This window comes from Festucalex cinctus, chromosome 15, assembly GCF_051991245.1.
Source record: "Festucalex cinctus isolate MCC-2025b chromosome 15, RoL_Fcin_1.0, whole genome shotgun sequence".
In the NCBI taxonomy this organism is placed as follows: Eukaryota; Metazoa; Chordata; class Actinopteri; order Syngnathiformes; family Syngnathidae; genus Festucalex; species Festucalex cinctus.
Window position 1 is genome coordinate 8113225 of NC_135425.1, and position 21972 is coordinate 8135196.

The 21972-nt window shown below is 41.3% G+C and overlaps 3 protein-coding genes across 5 annotated transcripts in view; 1 reads left to right on the plus strand and 2 right to left on the minus strand.

Moving 5' to 3' along the window:
* The first annotated feature begins 185 nt into the window (after positions 1-185).
* Positions 186-3828, plus strand: spag16 (sperm associated antigen 16). The gene is made up of 3 exons (XM_077497445.1): positions 186-1407; positions 1802-1906; positions 2507-3828. The coding sequence occupies exons 1-3, from the start codon at positions 490-492 to the stop codon at positions 3152-3154; spliced, it is 1671 nt and encodes a 556-aa protein (XP_077353571.1). The 5' UTR covers positions 186-489; the 3' UTR covers positions 3155-3828.
* Positions 3829-9586: 5758 nt separating this feature from the next.
* On the minus strand, positions 9587-16602 carry LOC144001985 (uncharacterized). The gene is made up of 2 exons (XM_077496728.1): positions 16086-16602; positions 9587-12632 (listed from the first exon to the last, which is right to left on the minus strand). Exons 1-2 carry the CDS (start codon positions 16207-16209, stop codon positions 11131-11133), a joined length of 1626 nt encoding a protein of 541 aa, XP_077352854.1. The 5' UTR covers positions 16210-16602; the 3' UTR covers positions 9587-11130.
* A 4627-nt stretch (positions 16603-21229) lies between these two features.
* c15h18orf54 (chromosome 15 C18orf54 homolog) overlaps positions 21230-21972 on the minus strand; it is a 20877-nt gene continuing 20134 nt past the window's right edge. For all 3 annotated transcript variants that reach the window (XM_077496731.1, XM_077496730.1, XM_077496729.1), the window contains exon 15: positions 21230-21972. This exon is cut by the window's right edge. Coding sequence is in view for 2 of the 3 variants with exons in the window: in XM_077496730.1 (XP_077352856.1) it covers positions 21961-21972 (12 nt within the window). In the remaining variant the exon portion in view is untranslated.

Here is a 21972-nt window from a genome sequence, read left to right on the forward strand (position 1 = left end):
TTCGTCCCACCATGGTTATTGGTTTTGTATGTTTTGTATTCTTAAACAAAGTAATAATAATAATAATAATAATAATAATAATAATAATAATAATAATAAGAAGAAGAAGAAGAAGAAGAAGAAGAAGAAGAAGAAGAAGAAGAAGAAGAAGAAGAAGAAGAAGAAGAAGAAGAAGAAACTTGCGCGAATGCGGCTTGTACCCACAATGCATCGTGAGGTGACGTTTGTAAGCGCTCCTTTTTTGTCGCCAAGTAGCGACATCGGGAATAAAAACAAATGTGCGTTTATTATCTGTATCGGTATACATTAATAAAGATTGCCTATTGTAAGGAATCTTCAACAATTTAAATGATAGTATAGTAGCAAAGGTGCACTATGTATTTGCAGAATATTCTAGCGCTCCCTCGAATCAGTTGCTGAGGGTACAGTTACTATAGCAACCACAAAACAATCAGGCGCCAGAAGGGGGCAAATGCCTAAGAAAGAGAAATGGAGGGGACCAGTGAGCTGTCTCCTTTCAACAGCAATAAGAGCAAAGCAGAAGTGAACTTTTTGGAGGAGTCTGCTGACTCCACTACTGCTACTGCTTTTGGAACGTCCAAAGAAGAACACATCAACAACATCCCAGAGGCGGTAGACGACTTTGTCAGGAACTTTCTCCAGAAAATTGGCCTTAGCCGGACTCTGGACTGTTTTGAGGTAGAGTGGTACAGCTCAGCTCAGAAACTCCTGACAGAGCCCTTGTTGACAGCTCCTCCAGCACCAGGCGCCCTTGTCCTCCCTGATGCCCTCACACACAAGCAGCTCCTTCAGGCCGAATTGCAGAAGGTCGACAGAGAGACAGACCAATTCAAACAGGAGGTGTTGTCTGCAGGGGACAGCCTTGTAAAACTGCAGAGGGACAGAGATCTGCACCGGCTGCATTGCCAGCGACTTTTTGCTGACAAAAGCCGTCTGATGGAGGACATTAAAAGGCTGAAGAAACGCCTGGCGGCCTACGAGCCAGCACTGAAGCAACTGGATGACAAATATGAGGTAGCCATGAGGCAGAAGATGCTTCTCACGTTGGAAGGTGAACGGATACAGAACAACTTGAACGCAAGCCTGAATCCGGAGAAAACCCAAACCAAGACAGAGAGACGCACCAAGAAGAGCGCAGCCCAATTGCGAAGCACCGCCAGGCATCCAAACGACGCAGAGTTTCCCGTCTACAGCGGGCTTGTGAGCCTTCACCGCACGCAGGGAAATCCTGGAGAACAGAAAAGTTCGTTTGGTCTTTTCTATTCAATCAAAGCCCACACGCTTCCCATAAGTTGCATCAGCCTCCATCCAGGGAAAAAAATCCTCGCTAGTGCCAGCGACGACTGCAGTTGGAAGCTGTGGGCACTGCCAGCCAGCAGGGAGAAGGTAATAATATTTCTTCATGGGCACAGCAATGATCTTGTGCAGGGGCTCGCACACTTTTATACTTGACCCTAGTGTTACTGTAATGACCAACATTAAATTATACTGGTAGTAGGCCTAACACGGCACGGTGGATGAGTGGCTAGCACATCCGCCTCCAGGTTCTGAGGACTCCAGTTTGAGTCCATGCTCCGGCCTCCTGGGTGGAGTTTGCATGTTCTCCCCGTGCCCGCGTGGGTCTTCTCCGCATCCCTCCGCCTACTGCCCAAAGCCAGCTGTGATAGGCTCCAGCACCCCCCGCGACCCTTGTGAGGAATAAGCGGTCAAGAAAATGGATGGATGGTTAGTCTATTCTCATTGGTTGTTTCACTGTTTTTCTGATGTCATCTGTCACCAGGTGGGTCAGATGGTCCTGACTGGCAAAGGACACTCTGATTGGCTGTCCAGCTGCAGTTTTCACCCAGAAGGAACTAAATTGGCAACAACCAGCGGAGACACTACAGTCAGTTCACATTCACTCGTCTAATCATGAAAACATTTAATAACGATTAGTAAAATCACGATGTATGCCGCCATAAACGTTACTTGATGTCAACTATGTTTTTTTTTTTTTAACAATGGAAAGTGCAACATCTAAGTGGATCGCTGCCTGGTCAATGGGTTGTGGAATCAATTTTCAAATGGTGATTACTAAAGAACGGAATATGCAATGCGATCTTTCATTTAGTCCCCACATTGTATATGTAGTAAAACCAAACAATATTCTTTTTGCCTTGAAAGATGAGTTAAAATGCTCGAAATCGGCTGGCATTGTGTTTTTTTGTTTTGTTTTTTTGTTTTTGATAACGTGTGTCAGTAAAAAGAGTTAAAATGTTCTTTCCATTGGGCTGATGTTTCAATTTGATGTCTCCACCAAATTTTCATTGACATTTCGGATTTACGTAAAATGTACGTAAAAAGGACTAATCTATATGCTGTTTTCTTTTTTTGCTCAGGCCAAAGCCACATCTATAACTTGTTTCTGCTCATTATTATTAGTAGTAGTAGTATTATTATTTATTTATTTATTTATTTTATAATCTTTACATTGTTCTTCCTGTAGGTAAGGTTCTGGGATTTATTTTGTGGACGCTGTGTGTTGACATTCACCGGTCACAGCCAACCCACCTGGGGCTGCTCCTTCCACTCATGTGGTCACTTCCTGGTGTCCTGTTCCTCTGATAAAACCGCCAAGCTGTGGGACCTGAACAGCCAGCGGTGCCGGCTGACGATGCGTCGCCACACCGGCCCCGTCAACAGCGTTTGCTTCCAGTCCTTCTCCAACACTCTCCTCACCTCTTCGGCAGATAAAACACTCGCCCTGTGGGACGTCAGGCTTGGAGTGTGCACCGCATCTTTTATCGGACACCAGCATCCCTGCAACCATGCTACCATAAGCCTTGCTGACGAGGTCATTGCTTCCTGTGACACCCACGGCTTGGTCAACCTGTGGGACATCAGGAGGCCTGCTTCGGCTCTACGCACCATAGATGCAGGGCCCCTGAGCGCCAATCACGTGGTGTTCAGTCCATTCGGGAAGATGCTGGCAATTGCAAGCAGCGACAGTTTGGTCAGACTGGTGGATGTGGATTCCTGCAAAATCAGCAGCCTGTCAGGACAAAGAGACAGTGTACAGAGTGTCACGTTTGACCACACCGGCAATACTGTCATTTCTGCAGGGAGTAATGGGCTCATTAATGTATGGACTTAAACATCACATTACTGAAAACGAAAATGTAAATGATTTGAATGATGGGATGGCCAAACTACAGCCGAGGTGCCACTTGTGTCCCGCCATCCAATTTTCAGCAGCCTGTGGCAAATACATAAAATGACATTTGACACGGCCTGCAAGACTAGTTAAAGAATAAGAATTTTATGAGGCAAAGTGAGATGTCAGGGTGTCAAAAAATAGTTGCCACTCCAACTAATACATTGGTTTATAAATTGTTTAATAGTTTCTTTTAGATATATAAAAATGCTGAATACATTATTTAGCACTAAAACAATGACAATAATAATGTGGTGAAAAAATATAATTCAGTTTTAGAAGCAAAAATGATTTCTTCCACTTTCTGCTCTGTCAAAGTCTGAAATGATTTCTTCCACTTTCTGCTCTGTCAAAGTCTGATTTATAACATTAATGACTCTCAAGTTTAAAAATGGTCAGCTTACTACAGTTTGAATTAAAGATGAGACGGGATTGGCATTCCGTTGCTGTTCATTGCAGGGCTGGATCTAGTCTAGTGAGATAGACGGTCTACTCTAAATTATTTACCTTATTGCCTTTAACACAAAGCTGTTCTGTAGCAGTTTTTTAAAAAAAACTCATCTACAAAATTATACATTTTTAATATATATATATATATATATATATATATATATATATATATATATATATATATTAAAACATTTCAAAGCTGCCTTTGCATCTTTTTTTCTATATGCGGCCCTCACATGCCTCACACCCCTGATCGGGACTGCCATAGAGGCACACCAATATTCAAAATAATTGTTTTTGGAGTAGTATATTTAAGTTGAGGGCGGCACGGTAGTCGAGTGGTTAGCACGTCGGCTTCCCAGTTCTGAGGTCTCCGGTTCGAGTCCAGGCTCGGACCTTCCTGGGTGGAGTTTGCATGTTCTCCCCGTGCCCGCGTGGGTCTTCTCCGGGTACTCCGGTCTCCTCCCACATTCCAATGACATGCATGGCAGGTTAATTGGGTGCTCCGAATTGTCCCTAGGTGTGCTTGTGAGTGTAGATGGTTGTTTGTCTCTGTGTGCCCTGCGATTGGCTGGCAACCAGTCCGGGGTGTCCCCCGCCTACTGCCCAGAGCCGGCTGAGATAGGCGCCAGCAGCCCCCGCGACCCTTGTGAGGAATAAGCGGTCAAGACAATGGATGGATGGATGGATGGATATATTTAAGTTTTGAAACAGCAATATTTGGTTTTACTGCATGGCTTCACTCTGGGAGCTTTGTTTTTATTAGGAACCAAACTGTATGCTACAGAAAAATAAATAGTGTTTACTGTGTTCATTATTATTGTTGACACAGACAAACACTCAATTTTTAAAATGAGGATTTTGTTTTTATTATTGAAAATTTCGGACAAGGACAGCAGAGTCTCTAAGGAAAAGCTATTATTTGTGCCTTGGAGGGAGGGTAGAACAGAAGTGAGCACAGGTCCAGTGGAAACAGCAATATGGGGCGGGGGGGTACAACCTTCAGGTTGTGGGACAGCCAGTCTACCAAATGAGCCATGCCGCTCCTGTTGTGTGTGTTAGTGTATTGCTGATGTCAGGTGGAATCCTCGTGCCTACAAGTACATTGGCCTCATTTTGGACACACCAGCAATGCAGTAGAGGGACAAAAAAAGACTGGCATAGCGCAGGTGGTCAGTGGCGCAAAAAGTGGGGTATGCAGGATATGCACCGCATCGGGGCGCTTCGCCAGAGGGGGCCGCCAAAGCGATGGGAGTCAAATTATTTGGAGCGCTTGTAATAATCAAATAACAAAGCCACGTCACTAGGCGCTCCTCTGCCTCCTCTTCTCTCGCTTTTTTTTTATTTTTTTATTTTTTTATTTTTTTTTATATAATTAGCTTAACTGTTTTTCAGGGCAGTTCTGTTTATGAGTTTTAGTAAGTCCAAAAACGCTTAGTTTGAGTAGTTTTTGATTACAGTGATTTATTTAATTATTTTAATTTAAAAAAAGTAAAATTTAAAAAATTTAATATAGTTTGAGTAGTATTTGATGCCTGTGATTTATTTAATTAATTTAATTTAAAAAAAAGGAGTAAAATGTAAAAAAAAAATAATAATTTAATTAATTGATTTATTTAAATGATTTAATAAATGACACGACGTGAAGAGGTAGGACTCAGACGCAGATGGTAAGTTGGCCATCAAGGCTGCAGTTTTAATGACAGGGAACTCAAAACGCCTCTTAAAGAGGGAAAAAACGCTGAACATAAAGAGCTCCAAACTGGAGAGGAAAAAGGGCACTCAAAAAAGGGGACAACAAAAGGCGCTCCGCTAGGGAGGAAAAAGAGGGGCAAACTCAGGACGCAAGGCAAGGCAAGGCAAGGCAAGGCAAGGCAAGGCAAGGCAAGGCAAGGCAAGGCAAGGCAAGGCAAGGCAAGGCAAGGCAAGGCAAAAACAAGGACTGTGACTCAAGGGCTGTGAGGACGCTTCCATGCACGGGTTGTGACACTTCGGCAAACTGCAGGTGGTGGCTGATGGCTTTTATTGGCGGGGTGATTGGTGGCAGGTGGAAACAATCATGGGCGTGGACCGGTGATGAGCTGAGCAGAAGGAAGGGGGGGGGGTAAATATTACAGCCTTTTGTTTTTCCCTCATTTCGCTTCTTCAGCAGGAACTACCAACACTGAGCCAATGCAGACAGCATCTAATCATGGTTACAATGTTAAGAGAAGAATAGAATCATACAACATTTGTTTACTTTTCTGACCTGAATTGACTCAATACTGTATTTAGAGCTTGTTAAAGGTACAAGCGCATAGTTTACAGTAATATTAAAGGGATACTTCACTTATTTAGCCCATTTTAGCAATAAAAAGTCTTTTCTAGGTTTGGTCATGTGACATTCACAAGCTGAGCTGTGATTGGTTACCTGAGCCCTTGTCAACAGCAAGTTGCAAAATTTGTTTTTAAAGGTACTAATTGTACATGAAAAATAATGAAAATACCAAATTTATTATAGGCAAAATATTCATGTTTGACTACAAAAAATGGCTAAATAAGTAAAGTATCCCTTTAAAAATCAAGCAGAGGGCTTGTTTCTATTGTGGTCCTCTGTATTCAATTCATCACGTTTGCACGCGCACAACGCCCCCCCTCCAACACACACACACACACACACACACACACACACACACACACACACACACACACACACACACACACACTCACGCATGCACGCACGCACAAACCAGTTCAGAGTGTACCCTGCCTACTGCCCGAAACCAGCTGGGACAGGCTCCGATGCCCCCGTGACCCTGAGGAATAACTGGTGAAAAATAAATGGATGGCTGGATGGTCTAAGCCTGAATGATTAATTGTTTTTGAACCATGATGTCGATTCCCCCCAACATGATTTCATTGCTAAAGTACGTTGGCCAACAAATAAATTAATAATATTGATATAGCAATTAGGGCGGCACGGTAGTCGAGTGGTTAGCACGTCCGCTTCCCAGTTCTGAGGTCTCCGGTTCGAGTCCAGGCTCGGACCTTCCTGGGTGGAGTTTGCATGTTCTCCCCGTGCCCGCGTGGGTCTTCTCCGGGTACTCCGGTCTCCTCCCACATTCCAAGGACATGCATGGCAGGTTAATTGGGTGCTCCGAATTGTCCCTAGGTGTGCGTGTGTGTGGATGGTTGTTCGTCTCTGTGTGCCCTGCGATTGGCTGGCAACCAGTCCAGGGTGTCCCCCGCCTACTGCCCAGAGCCAGCTGAGATAGGCGCCAGCAGCCCCCGCGACCCTTGTGAGGAATAAGCGGTCAAGAAAATGGATGGATGGATATAGCAATTATTGCCCTGTCACCCTCAAAGTTTGTTTTCCTCCTTTGGAAACATTTCACTCTGGGAAATGTGTGCACGTTCACTCATCTGTGGTTCCTCCACATACCAAAAAAAAAAAAAAAAAAAAAACACTCATGAGGCCAAAACTCTTTGAACTCCATTCCAGCAGGGAACTGCAAATTGAAAAATATTGAATAGTTTTTAAATGTCTTAGAAAATATGGAAAAATATTGATTAAAAACTTAGTCATGCTAGATGACATTGAATATAATGATGTTAAATATTTTTTTGCTGATAAAATGTACAAGCAATAAAAATATTAAAATATAAAATATTAAAAAAAGAAAAAAGAAAACACCCAGGAACTCTGGCCAGCAGATGGCAGCATTGCATCTCTTTTCAATGGGATTCGGTGGGCGCTTGCTTCCGCGATCACGTGTTTTTCCACCGAATGAAGCACGGTATCGGAACAACGTATCAAGACACTGCTTCGAGTGAGACCTTATATCGTGTTTTGCAAATACAAAATAAATAATTTAAAAAAAAAAGAGAGAGAGAGAGAGAGGAGCGATTGTGAGACTTCTAGGGACTAAATTCGACTTTTACAGCCACAGGAGAAACATAACTAGACGCCTGCGGAGATCTGAAAGCCTTTATTAGGCCCGAACAGTGTTTATGATTGGTTATAAAGTGCCTGGACGGTCTTATCATTGAGTTACCCAGTTGCCCAAGCAGCAGCTCAAGACAACAAATGACAACAGAAGGTGATGAAGACCACCGTGGAGGATCACAAGCAGCCAGCCAGTTAGCTCCAATATCAGATGGTGACGACACGTCACACTCTCCTCCCACTGATGAAGAACTGTCTGATGGTGATATGAAATGTCACACTGATAGCAAACGTTTAAATTGTTGTCAATGTGGAAAAACTTTTGGCAGTAAGTATAAATTGACAAGATATGTGAATGTCCACACTGGTGATAAACCATTTGCCTGCTCGGTTTGTGGTAAGAGTTTCTCTCGGAAGGAAAGCTTAAAACAACACACAAGAACCCACACTGGGGAGAAGCCTTTTGCCTGCTCAGTTTGTGGCCTAAAATTCTCTGTGAACAAAAACTTAACAGTTCACACAAGAACCCACACTGGAGAGAAGCCTTTTACCTGTTCAGTTTTGTGGCCAGAGTTTCTTCCAAAGGGAAAACTTAAAACAGCACACAAGAACCCACAGCCTTTTGCCTGCTTAGTTGGGGTAACAGTTTTGCAAAGAAGGGACACTGAAAATGACAAACAAGAACCCGCACTGGAGAGAAACTTTTTTCCTGTTTAATTTGTGGTCAAAAATTTGCTCTGAATGAAAACTTCAAAAGACAAGAACCCACACTGGCGAGAAACCTTTTGCCTGCTCAGTTTGCGGTCAAAGATTCTCAATTCAGGCCAAAGCTAAGAGGCACTAAACTTGCTCTTGCAAAATGAATTCTCGCGATATTTGTGAGTTGACACACTCTAGAATACATCTTGTACCGAGCCCGTTGATTTCCACTGATCCAAACCACAGGTACGTGGTTCGGACCAATCATAGAGCAACCTTATGTTTGGGGGGGGCCATGCAACTGTGACGAAACCAGGAAGCCAGCGCCGACACCGTGTCAAACAAACAAACCTAACATGGACGAATGGACGCTGCAATTAATTCTGTTCTTGCAGAATGACTCACCGTTTCCTTATTGAATGTTGAACAGCGAGAGGCGCGTCGTGCATTTCTAGCTGATGAGATGTTCGTGATTTCCCCCCCTTTGACGAGAGCGAAGACGACATTTTCATCCGTGGCCGTGATTGGTCAAAACAAATGCCGCATCGTCCAATCAGCTCGAAGTAGTGTACAGAATGTCCCGCCTTTCCCGAGCAATTCACCGTGGAGCAGTCCCAGATTGATATTGTGGAGAACTCCCTTGAGTGAAGCGCAGTTATCAATCTGGCTATAGGTTAAAGAGGCACAAGTGTGCTTGTGAAAATAACAGCGATTAATGAAGTTTCATATGATCTACTTTTGTATGCAGATCAAAATGATCAGATAGTTATTATCTGGCATGTTTATATGTAAATGCCCAAACCAGTAATGTCTTTCTGTCAGGTAGTGTACTTGTATTTGGTGGTCACCCTGTTAGGAGCAAACCGACTCAACCTCAAGGTAAGTGTTACCCCTTGCTTGAGCTGCACAGTATTGGAAAAACATGCAATATTGATATTATTGCGGTATTTAACATGTACTTAAAGAAATGACATTATGAAATTATTATCTCATGAAATACATATATTTTTCCTTAGGAAAAAATAAGCAAGCTCATTGTGTTCTTATAGCTAATTGAAATGACACTAGATAACGTTCACCTACTGGATGTTGTTGCACATTTTCAGTTGTGTGTTCACATCATGTCGAGAAAGGCATTTGAAGCGCAGTACTTTATTCAAGATCATAATCAGGTACACATTTTCATCTCGCTACAAAGAATCAAAGTTTCACCAAAGTCAATTTCAATCAATCATTCACTTACTGAATTTCACAAAAAAAAAAAAAAAAAAAAAAAAAAAAAAAAGAGAGATGGAAAATTTGAGGTGCACTGATCACCGATCTTTTAAAGTCTGATCTGCCGATCTTAAATTTCGCCTATCACAATTTTTTTTTTTTCATAATAAGCACCCACCTTCAGTGTTCCAATTTGTTGGAACACTGAAAAACACAAGAACAATATCTGTGAAATAATGCAAGTAGTTTGTTTCAAATGCACATTAAGTATTTCTCTCAAATAAAAATAAAAGCACAACAATCATCTCAGCAGAAGAGACTTTTTCAGATATCTGAGTCGAGCGATGAGATTGGTGGAAAAGATCGGTTTATTTTTTGAGCGATCGTCCGATCACCGATCCCCCACAATTCAGAAAATCTGGGATGATAAATCGGCCAGCCGATCGATCGGTGCACCAATAAAGAAAAATGTAATAATAATTTTCAAAAAAGGAGGGACGGTGCCTATGAATGGGCATTTACATATTAACATGACAGATTATTGCTGTCAGATACTTTTAATCTGCAGCACCTTGTCTGGTGGATGTAACAAATACAAATTCTATTTCAAAATAGGATAGGTCAAGACACATCCATTACACAATACAAATAAAAAGATCATGTGTTCATTCAGCAACAGATTTCTGCATCACCTTTGAAAAGTAAATTAAAAAATGAGATCATATCAAGTTTAATTAATCACTTCCATTCTCATCAGCATACTCATGCCTTTACTTTACTTGGGAATCTTTGACCACAAACTGAGCAGCTAAAAGTGCCCTTGGTCACAGATTCTGTTCATAAGTTTTATGGAGAGAATTTCTAGGCACAGCCGAAGCGTTGCGGTGATCCGGTTTGTTGGCCTCGGGATAGCATCTCTGCTTTTTGCAGATGATGTGTTGCTGTTTGGCTCCATCAAGCCGTGATCTCCAACTCTCACTGGAGCACTTCGCAGCCGAGTGTGAAGCGTTTGGGATGAGGATCAGCACGTCCAAATCTGAGGCCATGGTCCTCAGTCGGAAAAGGGTGGCTTCCATCTCCGGGTCAGGTATGAGATCTTGCGTCAAGTGGAGGAGTTTAATTATCTTGGGGTCTTGTTCACAAGTAAGGGCAGGAGGAAGTGGGAGATCGACAGGCGGATCGGAGCAGAATCTGCAGTGATGCGGGCTCTGTATCGGTCCGTTGTGGTGAACGATTTGCCGGTCGATCTATGTTCCTACCCTCATCTATGGTTGCGAGCTGTGGGTCGTGACCGAAAGAACAAGTACCCGGATACAAGCGGCCGAAAGGTTGCCTTGGCTCTCATTTAGCGATAGCGTGAGAAGCTCGGTCATCCAGGAGGGACTCAGGGTCGAGCCGTTACGCCTCCGCATTGAGAGGAATCAGTTGAGGTGGCTCGGGCATCTGGTTCAGATGTCTCCTGGACACCTCCCTGGAGAGATCCAGGCATGTCCCACCGGAGGGAGGCCCCGGGGACGACCGAGGATACTATGGAGAGACTATGTCTCTCGGCTGGCGTGGGAACGCCTTGGGATTCCGCCAGAGGAGCTAGCTGAAGTGGATGGGGAGAAGGAAGTCTGGGCTTCCCTCATAAAGCTGCTGCCCCTGCGACCCGACACCGGATATGTGGTAGTAAATGGATGGAAACTGAACGGGCAAAAGGCTTCGCACCAGTGTGGGTTCTTGTGTGCGTTTTTAAGTTTCCCTTCAGAGAGAATTCTTGGCCACAAACTGCGCAGGGAAAAGGCTTCTCACCAGTGTGGGTTCTTGTGTGCCTTTTTAAGGTTCCCTTCTCTGAGAAACTCTGGCCACAAATTGAGCAGCTAAAAGGCTTCTCACCAGTGTGGATTCTTGAGTGTCGTTTTAAGCTTCCCTTCAGAGAGAATTTTTGGCCACAAACTGAGCAGGCAAAAGGCTTCTCACCAGTGTGGGTTCTCGTGTGTGTTTTTAAGGTTCCTGTCTCGGAGAAACTCTGGCCACAAATTGAGCAGCTAAAAGGCTTCTCACCAGTGTGGGTTCTTGTGTGTCTTATCAAGTGTCCCTTCTCAGAGAAACTCTGACCACAAATTGAGCAGATAAAAGGCTTCTCACCAGTGTGGGTTCTTGTGTGACTTTTTAAGTGTCCCTTCTGAGCAAAACTCTGGCTACAAATTGAGCAGGCAAAATGTTTATCACCAGTGTGGGTTCTTGTGTGCTGTTTTAAGCTTTTCTTCCGAGAGAAACTTTTCCCACAAATTGAGCAGGCAAAAGTGTTATCACCATTGTGGTTTCTTGTGTGTCTTTTTAAGTGTACCTTCTCGGCAAAACTCTGGCCACAAATTGAGCAGGCGAAAGGTTTCTCACCAGTGTGGGTTCTTGTGTGGATTTTCAAGCTTGCACGCCAAGCAAATTTTTTACCACAAACTGAGCAGGCAAAAGGTTTCTCACCAGTGTGGGTTCTTGTGTGCAGTTTTAAGCTTCCATTGGCAGAGAAACTCTGGCCACAAATTGAGCAGGCAAAATGTTTTTCCCCAGTGTGGGTTCTTGTGTGGGTTTTTAAGGTTCCCTTCGCAGAGAAACTCTGTCCACAAATTGAGCAGGCAAAAGGTTTCTCTCCAGTGTGGACAATGATATGACGTTTCAATTGAGACTTGTAGCCAAATATTTTACCACATTGAGAACATTTCCAACGTTTGCTGTCAGTGTAAAATGTCACATCACCGTCATCGTCATCAGTTTGAGGAGAGAGTGACGTGTCTTCACCATCTGACGTTGGAGCTAACGGGCTGTCTGCTTGTGATCCCCCATTGTGGTCTTCATCACCTGCTGTTGTCATTTGTTGTCTTGATCTGCTGCTTGGAGGCTCCGCCCATTTGTTTTCTTCATGATGACCTTCACCTTCCGTCTTCAAATGGACACCAGTCAACAGCAACACTGTGGAATCCTCCTCCTCTTTGATGAATGGTGGCAGCTGCTCCTCTTTTTTTATGTTGGGAGGTTGCGGCTGCTCCTCTTCTTTAACTTGTAGAGGCTCCAAGTCCTCCTCCTCTTCTTTTATGCCAGGAAACTCTGGCTCCAGCCGCTCAGACCAAAGATATCTTTCACTGACGTCTACGGAATACAAGATACACATAATTTGGTAAATACAGTGTGTTGTGACTTTGATCTTGTGTATTTTATATAGTGCTGTCAAAGTTAAAGCGTTAACTAATTAATTAATCACAAAAAAATATCACATTAATCATTGTATTACCACAGATTAATCACACTATTAATTTTGACGGCAGATGATCCTTTTTAGCCGACAGCAGATGGTTACGTTAAAGGTAGCTGTTCAAGTTTGAGCATTAAACATAACTACATGCATTAAAGTACAGTATTTAATAAATGTTTACATATGCTGTAGGTCATTTTTTCCCATTTTAAATTATGTAAATAATTAATTGATTAGAAAAAAGCAGGATGAGTGTGTGCAGTGGATAGAAATTTTTGAAGATGTCCTCATAATATTAAATGTTGAAAAAATTAACACATAACAGGTGCGCTTCAAATTTAGCGGGTAAAATATGTTGAGGAAAAAAAAGCCTTTTTAAGTCAGTGATTGATAATGATTAATCAAAATTCTAAGATGTGATTAATCTGATTAAAAAATGTAATCGTTTGACAGCTCTAATTTTATATTTTAGATGATAAAATGGGGCATATGAGTGAAAGAACAACAAAGTTGGCCAATATTGCAGATTGTATCTATTGCTGTATCTTGTAGAAATCACTTAACAATATTCTGTAACCCACACCGATTGCTCCGGACATTTTAAAAAAATATTTGTGTGTGGATATATGCTAGGCCTGAATGATTAACACTGGCGTGCAGAGGCAGACCCCTAGTGGTGCCGACACCCTTGCCCCTCTGCCCTCTCTCAAAAAAGTGCCCTTTGGAATTTATTTTAATTTTTTTAAATAAATAAATCTTTTAGAAAAGCTGCACAATGTTTTTTTTTTTTTGGGGGGGGGCTATATGCGCCCCCTGCGCGCACACACCCGATCTCTCTCTCGCTCTCTCTCTAGTCACGTGAATGCAAACTCGTCACGGTCGCAGTGACGCATGCATCTCCTCCCTCGTGCTCCACCACAGCGAGGTAAAGTTAGGAATCCAGAGAAATTGTATTGTTTGTTTGCCCTCTATACCCGACCTATAATCATTTTGTTGTGAAGCATCGCTCTCCTACAGCACAAACAACTGAGCATAAATTAGCCGAATGGCCACCTAATTAGCTAGTTTAATGCTATGCGCTAAATCAATAATAGACAACGTGACTTGGAATGACGGTGAAAAGAAGCTCTCTGTGGTCTGTGCATTGAAAAGCATCAGACTTGATCATTGTAATTTCATTTGTGGGGATTATTTTGACTTCAAATGTGATGAACTGTCATTTGTGTTTGATTTGTATTATGCTAGTAGTCACAGGCAAAATCAATCCAATACATCTTCGATGGTCGAAGCATTTGCATTGAGTTGCATTATGGAAATACCAGAAATGCCCGGATGTTTGGAAGTGTTAATTGCCTTGAGAAAATAGCCTTTTGCCTTCTTGTAATGACAACAGTCGGTCTTATTCATTCTCATGCCCTTGGTCTGTTTGGTTACAATTGGTCTATTTATGTACTAATTATAGCATAATGCCTCGAAAGGAGAAGCTGAAAAGGGAACAAAGAAATTGAGCTCTAAAGAAAGCATACAAGGCAAGCGTCTCTCTGCTCTCTTGGATGACACCAAAGACACAAAGATGAAAGGTCAGAGTCAAGACCAAAGAGAGTCATGTTAACTAGTGTTAATTAAGCACCCTTTAAAAAGCTCCCATTTTAATATTGATTTGCTCCTTTAGGTTAATCTCATTGAAAACACTTAAAAGCTGTTCACATTTTATTTTTAAGTGGTTTGTACCGGCAACTATGATATTGTTAATCTCTGCTAAAGCAATTAGTATCTCCTTGTTTGAAAACCCCGACTGAAAAGTACATTTTAACGAGTTCTTCCACCGTAGATATTTTGCAAACTGTGACTTGTGTAGCGTGACACATGCGTTTCCTTTCTGACAGCACTTTTTTCTCTTCATATTGCCCCCGCCCTCTAAAAAATATATATTTCCACGTGGCCCTAATATGCCGTCATGTTAAAGGGGAAGTCAATCCATTCGTATTTATTTATTTATTATTATTATTATTATTATTATTATTATTATTATAACAATATGTTCCATGGTCCCACTGGTCTAAATACGGTATTCTGGTTTATATCGCGTTAGTGGAATCTGAGTTCCACAGCAAAATCCAGCCGTTTTTATCCATCTTAGGGGCATAATGGCCCTTGCAATATGCATATCGCAAAGGCACGCAATAAGTTTTATATGGAATTTCATGCTTTTTAGATGAATTTGACCAGTCAGATGCTAACTAAAATGTGCATCGCCATTCAATAGTTGAAAATTATCAAGACATAATTACAATTAATGAACTAAGATTAGATGAAGGTTGCTTATTTTGCCCCATGAAAAATGTTTTTCTTTCATTAGGTAATAAAAATTGAATTTCTTTAGGTAAATGTTAAATATCGCAATAATATCAATATCGCTATGTTCAGCAAGTATATCGCATATCGCATGTTTTTCCAATATCGTGCAGCCCTACCGTGGACTAAAGTGTGGTTGTTGCCTCATAATTTTTTTATTACTAACAAAATTAGAGAAGTTTCCTTTAAAATTTTATATAAAATTTACCCTGTAAAACATTTTATGAATTTTTTTTTTGTAAACGATTGACACTTAGGTGCTCCTTTTGTTTAGCTTTTCCCGAAACTGTCACATCTTTTCTGGCATTGTGAGCTCACTAAAAAGGTATGGAAGGATCTAGTAAGATTTATTTAAGTAATGTCGTTGAAAAATTTGTTTTGTTTTATGAGCATGTTGTTTTTGGTTATTTTGTAAAGTCCTAAATATGACTTAGAAATGTTTTTTGTGGTAAATTTGCTAATTATATTAGCAAAGTTCTACATACACAAATGCAAATTTGGGACTCACAAAGCACTCTTTACTTCATTTTATAAAGACTTTCAGTTATATATGCAAATCAGTCAGTGGCTTCCAGAATAAAAAGGCTGTGAGGACTTTGAATGCATGTGTGAAATTTAGGTTATGTGGATAAAAAAAGTGCCATATTATTTTGATTAATAAATTTTTGTTTTGTTTTGTATTCCCCTGGCATTTTAATATTTGTTTGTTTTATCTTGTTTTGTTTTTTCTTATATGTTGCAGTGGTTTGGTCGTCTTGATGGTTTTTGCCGTAATTTTGCAACAGTTGGTTCAATAAAGCGTTAAAAAACAAAAAAAAAACAAAAAAAAAACAACGAAAGTAACGTCACTGATACGACACATCCCACTGCCACTAAACGCGCTAGCCCTTTCTCAAAAACTGTAACCGTAACGTAAAGTCCTCGGGTGAAGGTTGATTCATTTCTATATACATACAGCCTATTGTTTAAAAGTATTAATTAAACAAGTGACGAACCTGCTCTGTACAACACAACTCGAGGTTGCTTGCAAACACTTTCCAGCAGTTGACGTGGTCGCTCGTTCTCCTCTTGTGCTCCACAAAGCTCCTCTTCGTACTTTACGTTCGTTATTGCGAACATTTTCACACTACTCACAATTTACGCTGACACTTGACGTCTGCTGAGCCATCTTGTCTATAACAAACGCATCTTCTTTTTGACGACGAGCAAACTAAGCTAAACTAAATTAAGCTAAGCTAAACAAGGCCGAGAAATTTCGACGAGCACTGTGAAACAAATGTAACCGGCCACGAAATGTAGCAATTAAGTTTGACTTCAATAAAGTAGTGACGGACGCACAGTGTGGATTTTTAAATTAGTTCAGTGGGAATTCAAGATGAATTTTTAGTCCAAGCACGTGTGGCTACGGAAAGCAGCCTAGAATGGAATGTCTTCTGGCAGTCAAATCTACGGCAACTCCATTTGGACAAATCACGTGTCACGAACAGCAAATAAAAACTAAATAAAAATAATAATCCTAAATTCATTTGGAGAAGAAGAATAACAGCCTTAAAACTGCATTTGGACGAATAAGAACCATGTTTTTACAGTGTTGTTGTAAACTCGACTTCTTGTGACATTGTCACCAGTGCAGCGAATCACGTTCATATCTACATTCGGTGATGACATATTTTTCAATGGATATAAGACTACACGATCGGGATTTTTGGGGCCGATCACTGTATTAACTGCACTCGCACACAGGTTGCTTGTGGTGGGAAAGACGTGTTTTATCGACATGACGCAGCAGCAAATCAACAGTGATACATTACCACCACCTCGAGGATGGATGGAACAACTGCAATACATCTCCCTTTTTTTTTTTTTTTTTTTTTTATAAAATAAGTTGCATTATTTTTCAGAAGAATTCCAAACAACTAATCTAATAATAATAACAAAATGTTCCAAATTTAAGTAAGATAACGTAACCTAACAGATACTACATTAACTTGAACTCTTATTCCTTGTAGTTGGTACTTCACAATATGATTCCTTTTTTCCGTTTACTCAATTTAGTCAAATTAACATTCCTCAATATAAAGCTTAGGTTTTCCAATGTTTCGGCGTGGTCTCTCATGTGTTGTCTGTGTAGGTTTTACAAGGTCTTGGGAGATTTGTTGTTTTTCACCAGCAATACACGCATTGGAACTTGACAGAGTAACTGCTGGGCTGGTGTCTTCTCCTTCACCGATCCAGCTCCCAAGGTTCCCACAAGTCATGTCCGGCACTTTCAGTAGATGTCGTCGATTCCTTCTTAGTGTACTTCCATACTCAGTCACAACTTCATTGGATCGTGGAGCTATCGCTCTAACGACTTTTGCGATTGGTCCCCATCTTCCATCCCATCTGACGCGAACAACATCTTCCTGCGCTAGTGGACCAAGAGGCTTTGCTGTCTTGTTGTACGAGTGATTTTTTTTCTTTTCTTTGACAGTTCTCTTTTTCTCCTTCCAGCAAGTGTGACACTGAAGGTCACTGTGTGCTTATATCTCTCCCCATCAGAAGCTCTGCTGGGGACTTTCCACATTCCAAAGGTGAAGACCTATAACTGAGCAAGGCCAAGTAAGGGTCACCTCGAGCTTCCACAGCTTTCTTGAACAGTCGTTTAACAACTTGCACTGCTTTTTCAGCTAAGCCGTTTGATTGCGGAAACAGTGGGCTTGATGTTATGTGTTCAAATCCATATTTGTCAGCAAATTCTTTGAATTCTTGGCTACTGAATTGTGGACCGTTGTCGGTCATCACTTTGACAGGAATCCCGTGTCTTGCAAAAATGGCTTTACAGTGCTTGATTACTTGCTTTGCAGTCGTATCAGCTAAATAAGCAACTTCCGGAAAGTTGGAATAGTAGTCGACCACAACCAGGTAATCCTTACCAGCCAGATAAAATAGGTCTGCTCCAACTTTTCTCTAAGCCTCTCTCTGTCTTTCGTGTGGCAGAAGCGGCTCTTTTTGTTGCTGGTATCTATGTTGCTGGCATGTCTCACAACAATGAATATATTTTTCGATGTCTCTGTTCATTCGCGGCCAACAGAGCAAAGATCTGGCACGTCGTTTGCATTTTTCGATGCCCAAATGTCCTTCATGAATGATTTGTAATACTTGTGATCTCATTGAAGCAGGTATAACAATACGTTTACCTTTCAGCAGGATTCCATTCACCATGGATAGTGAAACCTTTCACAGCCAAATACTGCCCCCAATGTCTCTTTTTCTATTTGGGCATAATTCCGCTCCACTTGAGTCATAGTCCGAGATGCATAAGCAATTGGAAACCATGCATCCTTCTGCTGCTGAAGCAATACCGTTCCTAACCCATCCATAGAAGCATCAGTAAACACTTTAGTTGGGAGCTCAGGGTCATAAAACTTCAACACAGGCTCTTTCACCAGGCTGCTTTTATGCATTTCCCATTCTGTGCTATTCTCGTGATTCCATTGCCACTCTGTGTTATTTTCGAGCAGACTGCGCAGTGCTTTCGTGTTGGCAGACAAATTATGAATAAAACGACCAACATAGTTGACCAAGCCTAAAGCTCATTGTAAATCTGTTTCGTTTTCTGATAAGGGCATATCTGTTATTGCTTTCACCTTTTCGGGGTCTGGTTGAATTCCTGCTGCAGATAACTTGTCTCCAAGGTAAGTTATCTCACTCACTCCAAACTGGCATTTTTGTCTATTCAGTTTTAGCCCTGTTTATCTTGCTTTTTCCATAACTTTTTCCCAACCTTTCATCATGTTCAGATTGTGTGGTTCCCCATACGACACCACCATCCAGGAAAACACTAATTCCTTCTATGCCATCAAACATTTGCTGAATTGTTTTGTGGAATACTTCTGGCGCAGAAGCAATCCCGAATGGCATCCGTAGGAAGCAGTGTCTGCCAAAAGGAGTATTGAACGTGCACAATTTAGAACTTTCCTCATCCAGTTTAATTTGATAGAAGCCTGACGATGCATCTAGCTTGGAGAAGAAGCGTGCACCTGCCATTGCACTTATGTCGCTCTTTGTCGGCAATTTGAACTGTTCTCGATTTATCTATTTGTTTAGATCTCGAGGATTGATGCATAATCTCAGATCTCCATTTGCCTTTTCAACAATGACGAGAGAATTCACCCAGTCTGTTGGTTCTTCTACTTTTCGAATGATCTCTTTCTGTATGAGTGACTGTAATTCTTTTCTCAGCCTTTCCTTAAGTGCTACCGGCACCTTCCTGTACTGGTTCAGCATTGTCCTTTAGCTGTATTTTGTACTTGTTAGGTGTCATGTTTTGGTTTTGTGGGGGGTGGGATTTTGTTTTCTTTTGGTGTTTTTGGTTGTTTGTCATGTGTTCCTTGTCTCTTTCCTTGTCCCGTTGTCAAACCACGTCCACCTGAGTGTGTCTTCCCTTCCCAGTGTATCCACCAATCAGCTTCCCTTGCCACTTGTGTCTTGCCCAGCTGTGTCTAGTCATTGTCAATTAGCCTGTGTGTATTTAGTCACCTGTTTTCCGTTCGGTTCTTGTGGAGTCATTGTGCCTGTTCATGTCCCTGTTTTCCATGCCATGTGTTTGTTTTTGATCTTGTTAATTTTTCCATAGTCCCTTGTTTACATTTTTTGTTAATTAAATCCCCTTTTTTTACTTGCATCCCTGCCTTGCCCTGTTTTTGTTGCCCCCTGCATTTGGGTCCTGCCTCCAACACCCCCACATCGTGACATTAGGCAAACATCCAACTCCGTGAAAAATATCTTTGTACTTTTTCACAATTTCAACTGCTGCCCCAGATTTTTGTTCTGTGTTTTCCTTTTGTCTGCTTTTTGTATTCACAATTGCACTGTCTATGACATGAAGTCTTTTGATGAGGCCCATCTTCATACTTGTCTGTAGACTCAGAATTGGTTGTCTGTCCTCCTCAACAAGAACAAATATTGCACTACAGGAACATCCTTCTCCTGTAATCGTTGCTCTGAACACCTCGCTGTGTGGAATAGACTTGTTGTTGAATGCTCTCAGGTTGAGCTTTTTTGGTCTCACTTTTGGTTTTGGATTCAATCTCTTGAAATATTTGTATGGTAACACATTTGTCTTCCTCATTACTGACACTAGCTGTTGTGTCTTGTCCAACTGTATGGAATTTTTTTCTTTGGGAAACATTTGGCAAAATGATTTTTTCCTCCACACTTCCTGCAGTCCTTGTTATTGTTATATGCTGGGCATTGCTTAGGACCATGGTCATTTCCACATCTCCCACATTTTTTCTTTGGCTTGTTTTTATCATCCTTGAAACGTCCTCTCTGTCCTTTCAGCTCTTTTCTTTACAGCATCTACCACAGCTGCCTAACTACCATTTTCAAATGACTTTAAATGAAGCCTTGTGTTTTCAGATGCCTGGCATATACTTATGGCTTTTTCCAAGGTAAGGTCAGTTTCCTTTAGCAACAGCATCCTCACTCTTTTATCCTATATTCCAATCACTATTTGATCACGTATCTTGGAATCACAGAGTTCCAAAATTACAGGACTTGCTTTTGAGTCCCAGATCGGTAACATACTGTTCAATTGACTTTTTCCTTTTGCACCTGTTCCTGAAAACATACCTTTCATAGGTTTCATTTTGTCTTGGTGTGCACTGTATAGTTCAAACTTTTCCACATCAAGTTTCACATCCGCCCTGGGAAAGACAAAGGTGTTGTAGACGTCCAACGCAGCACGGCCTGCTATCGTTAGCAACAATGCTACTTTCCCGTCGTCGCCATTGTCGTTCAGTCCAACTGCAAGCAAATACAACTCAAAACTTTGCCTGAAAGATTTCCAGTTTTCGTGGACATTACCAGAAAGTTTCAACTCCTCAGGAGGTCGAAGATTGCTCATTTTGCTGCTATATCCTCGTACCATGTATTAACTGCACTCGCACACAGGTTGCTTGTGGCGGGAAAGACGTGTTTTATCGACATGACGCAGCGGCAAATCAACAGTAATACATTACCACCACCTAGAGGATGGATGGAACAACTGCAATGCATACACTATCAATACACGAATGACTCCTGGGGCCATAACCTGTTAAGTTTTTGGCAGCTTAACGATTCATTCGGATGAATAGATGACGGAAAGATGGAGTTTCTTTGGCCAAGTATGGCGTATTTATTGTGGAGCACAACAAAGCACGTCTGCACTCAACACCCTCCAGGCTCAAATTAAAAAGAAGATAAAAGAACAAAGGAAGATACAAGAGCAAAGTATTCGAGCGCCTCACAGTGGCAAGCGCAACATTACACATCAATTGAATACATAAACAATCAACTGTGGACATAATCTCTCAACAAATGATAATAAAAACTTCTGTACTTCAATGCAATAAAACTTGTCTAACTGGAAAAAAACATGCATGATAAAGTTGCAGCAGCTTGAAACCATTAAGACTGCTAGAACCATGATTATTTAGAAAAATAAGGCTTTTAGCATTTTAATACGCAGCTGTTAAATGCAATTTTATGCATTATAACATACAAAATGATTAAGTGTCTTGAAAAAAAAAAAAAAACAAAGAGAAAAAAAAAAACAATTTCCTTCCTCCCCGTTACACTACATTGAAATAAATCACTTCAGTGTAAATGATAATTTGGAGTAAATACTAATATTCCATTTACAGACTTTTTTTTTTGTTTTTTTGCCAAAAGCTACTAGCCTTAATACACATTTGATACACTGTTTGTGTATGATTTTTTCATGTACTGTATTGCACTTTCATCTGAAACACAAATTCAAACGCATTTCAACCTCTGCGCTTTTTTTTTGGCAACGACTGTTCCCTAGACTTGTTCAACTTAACTCAAACTCCACTAATGCTGTCACTGACTCGA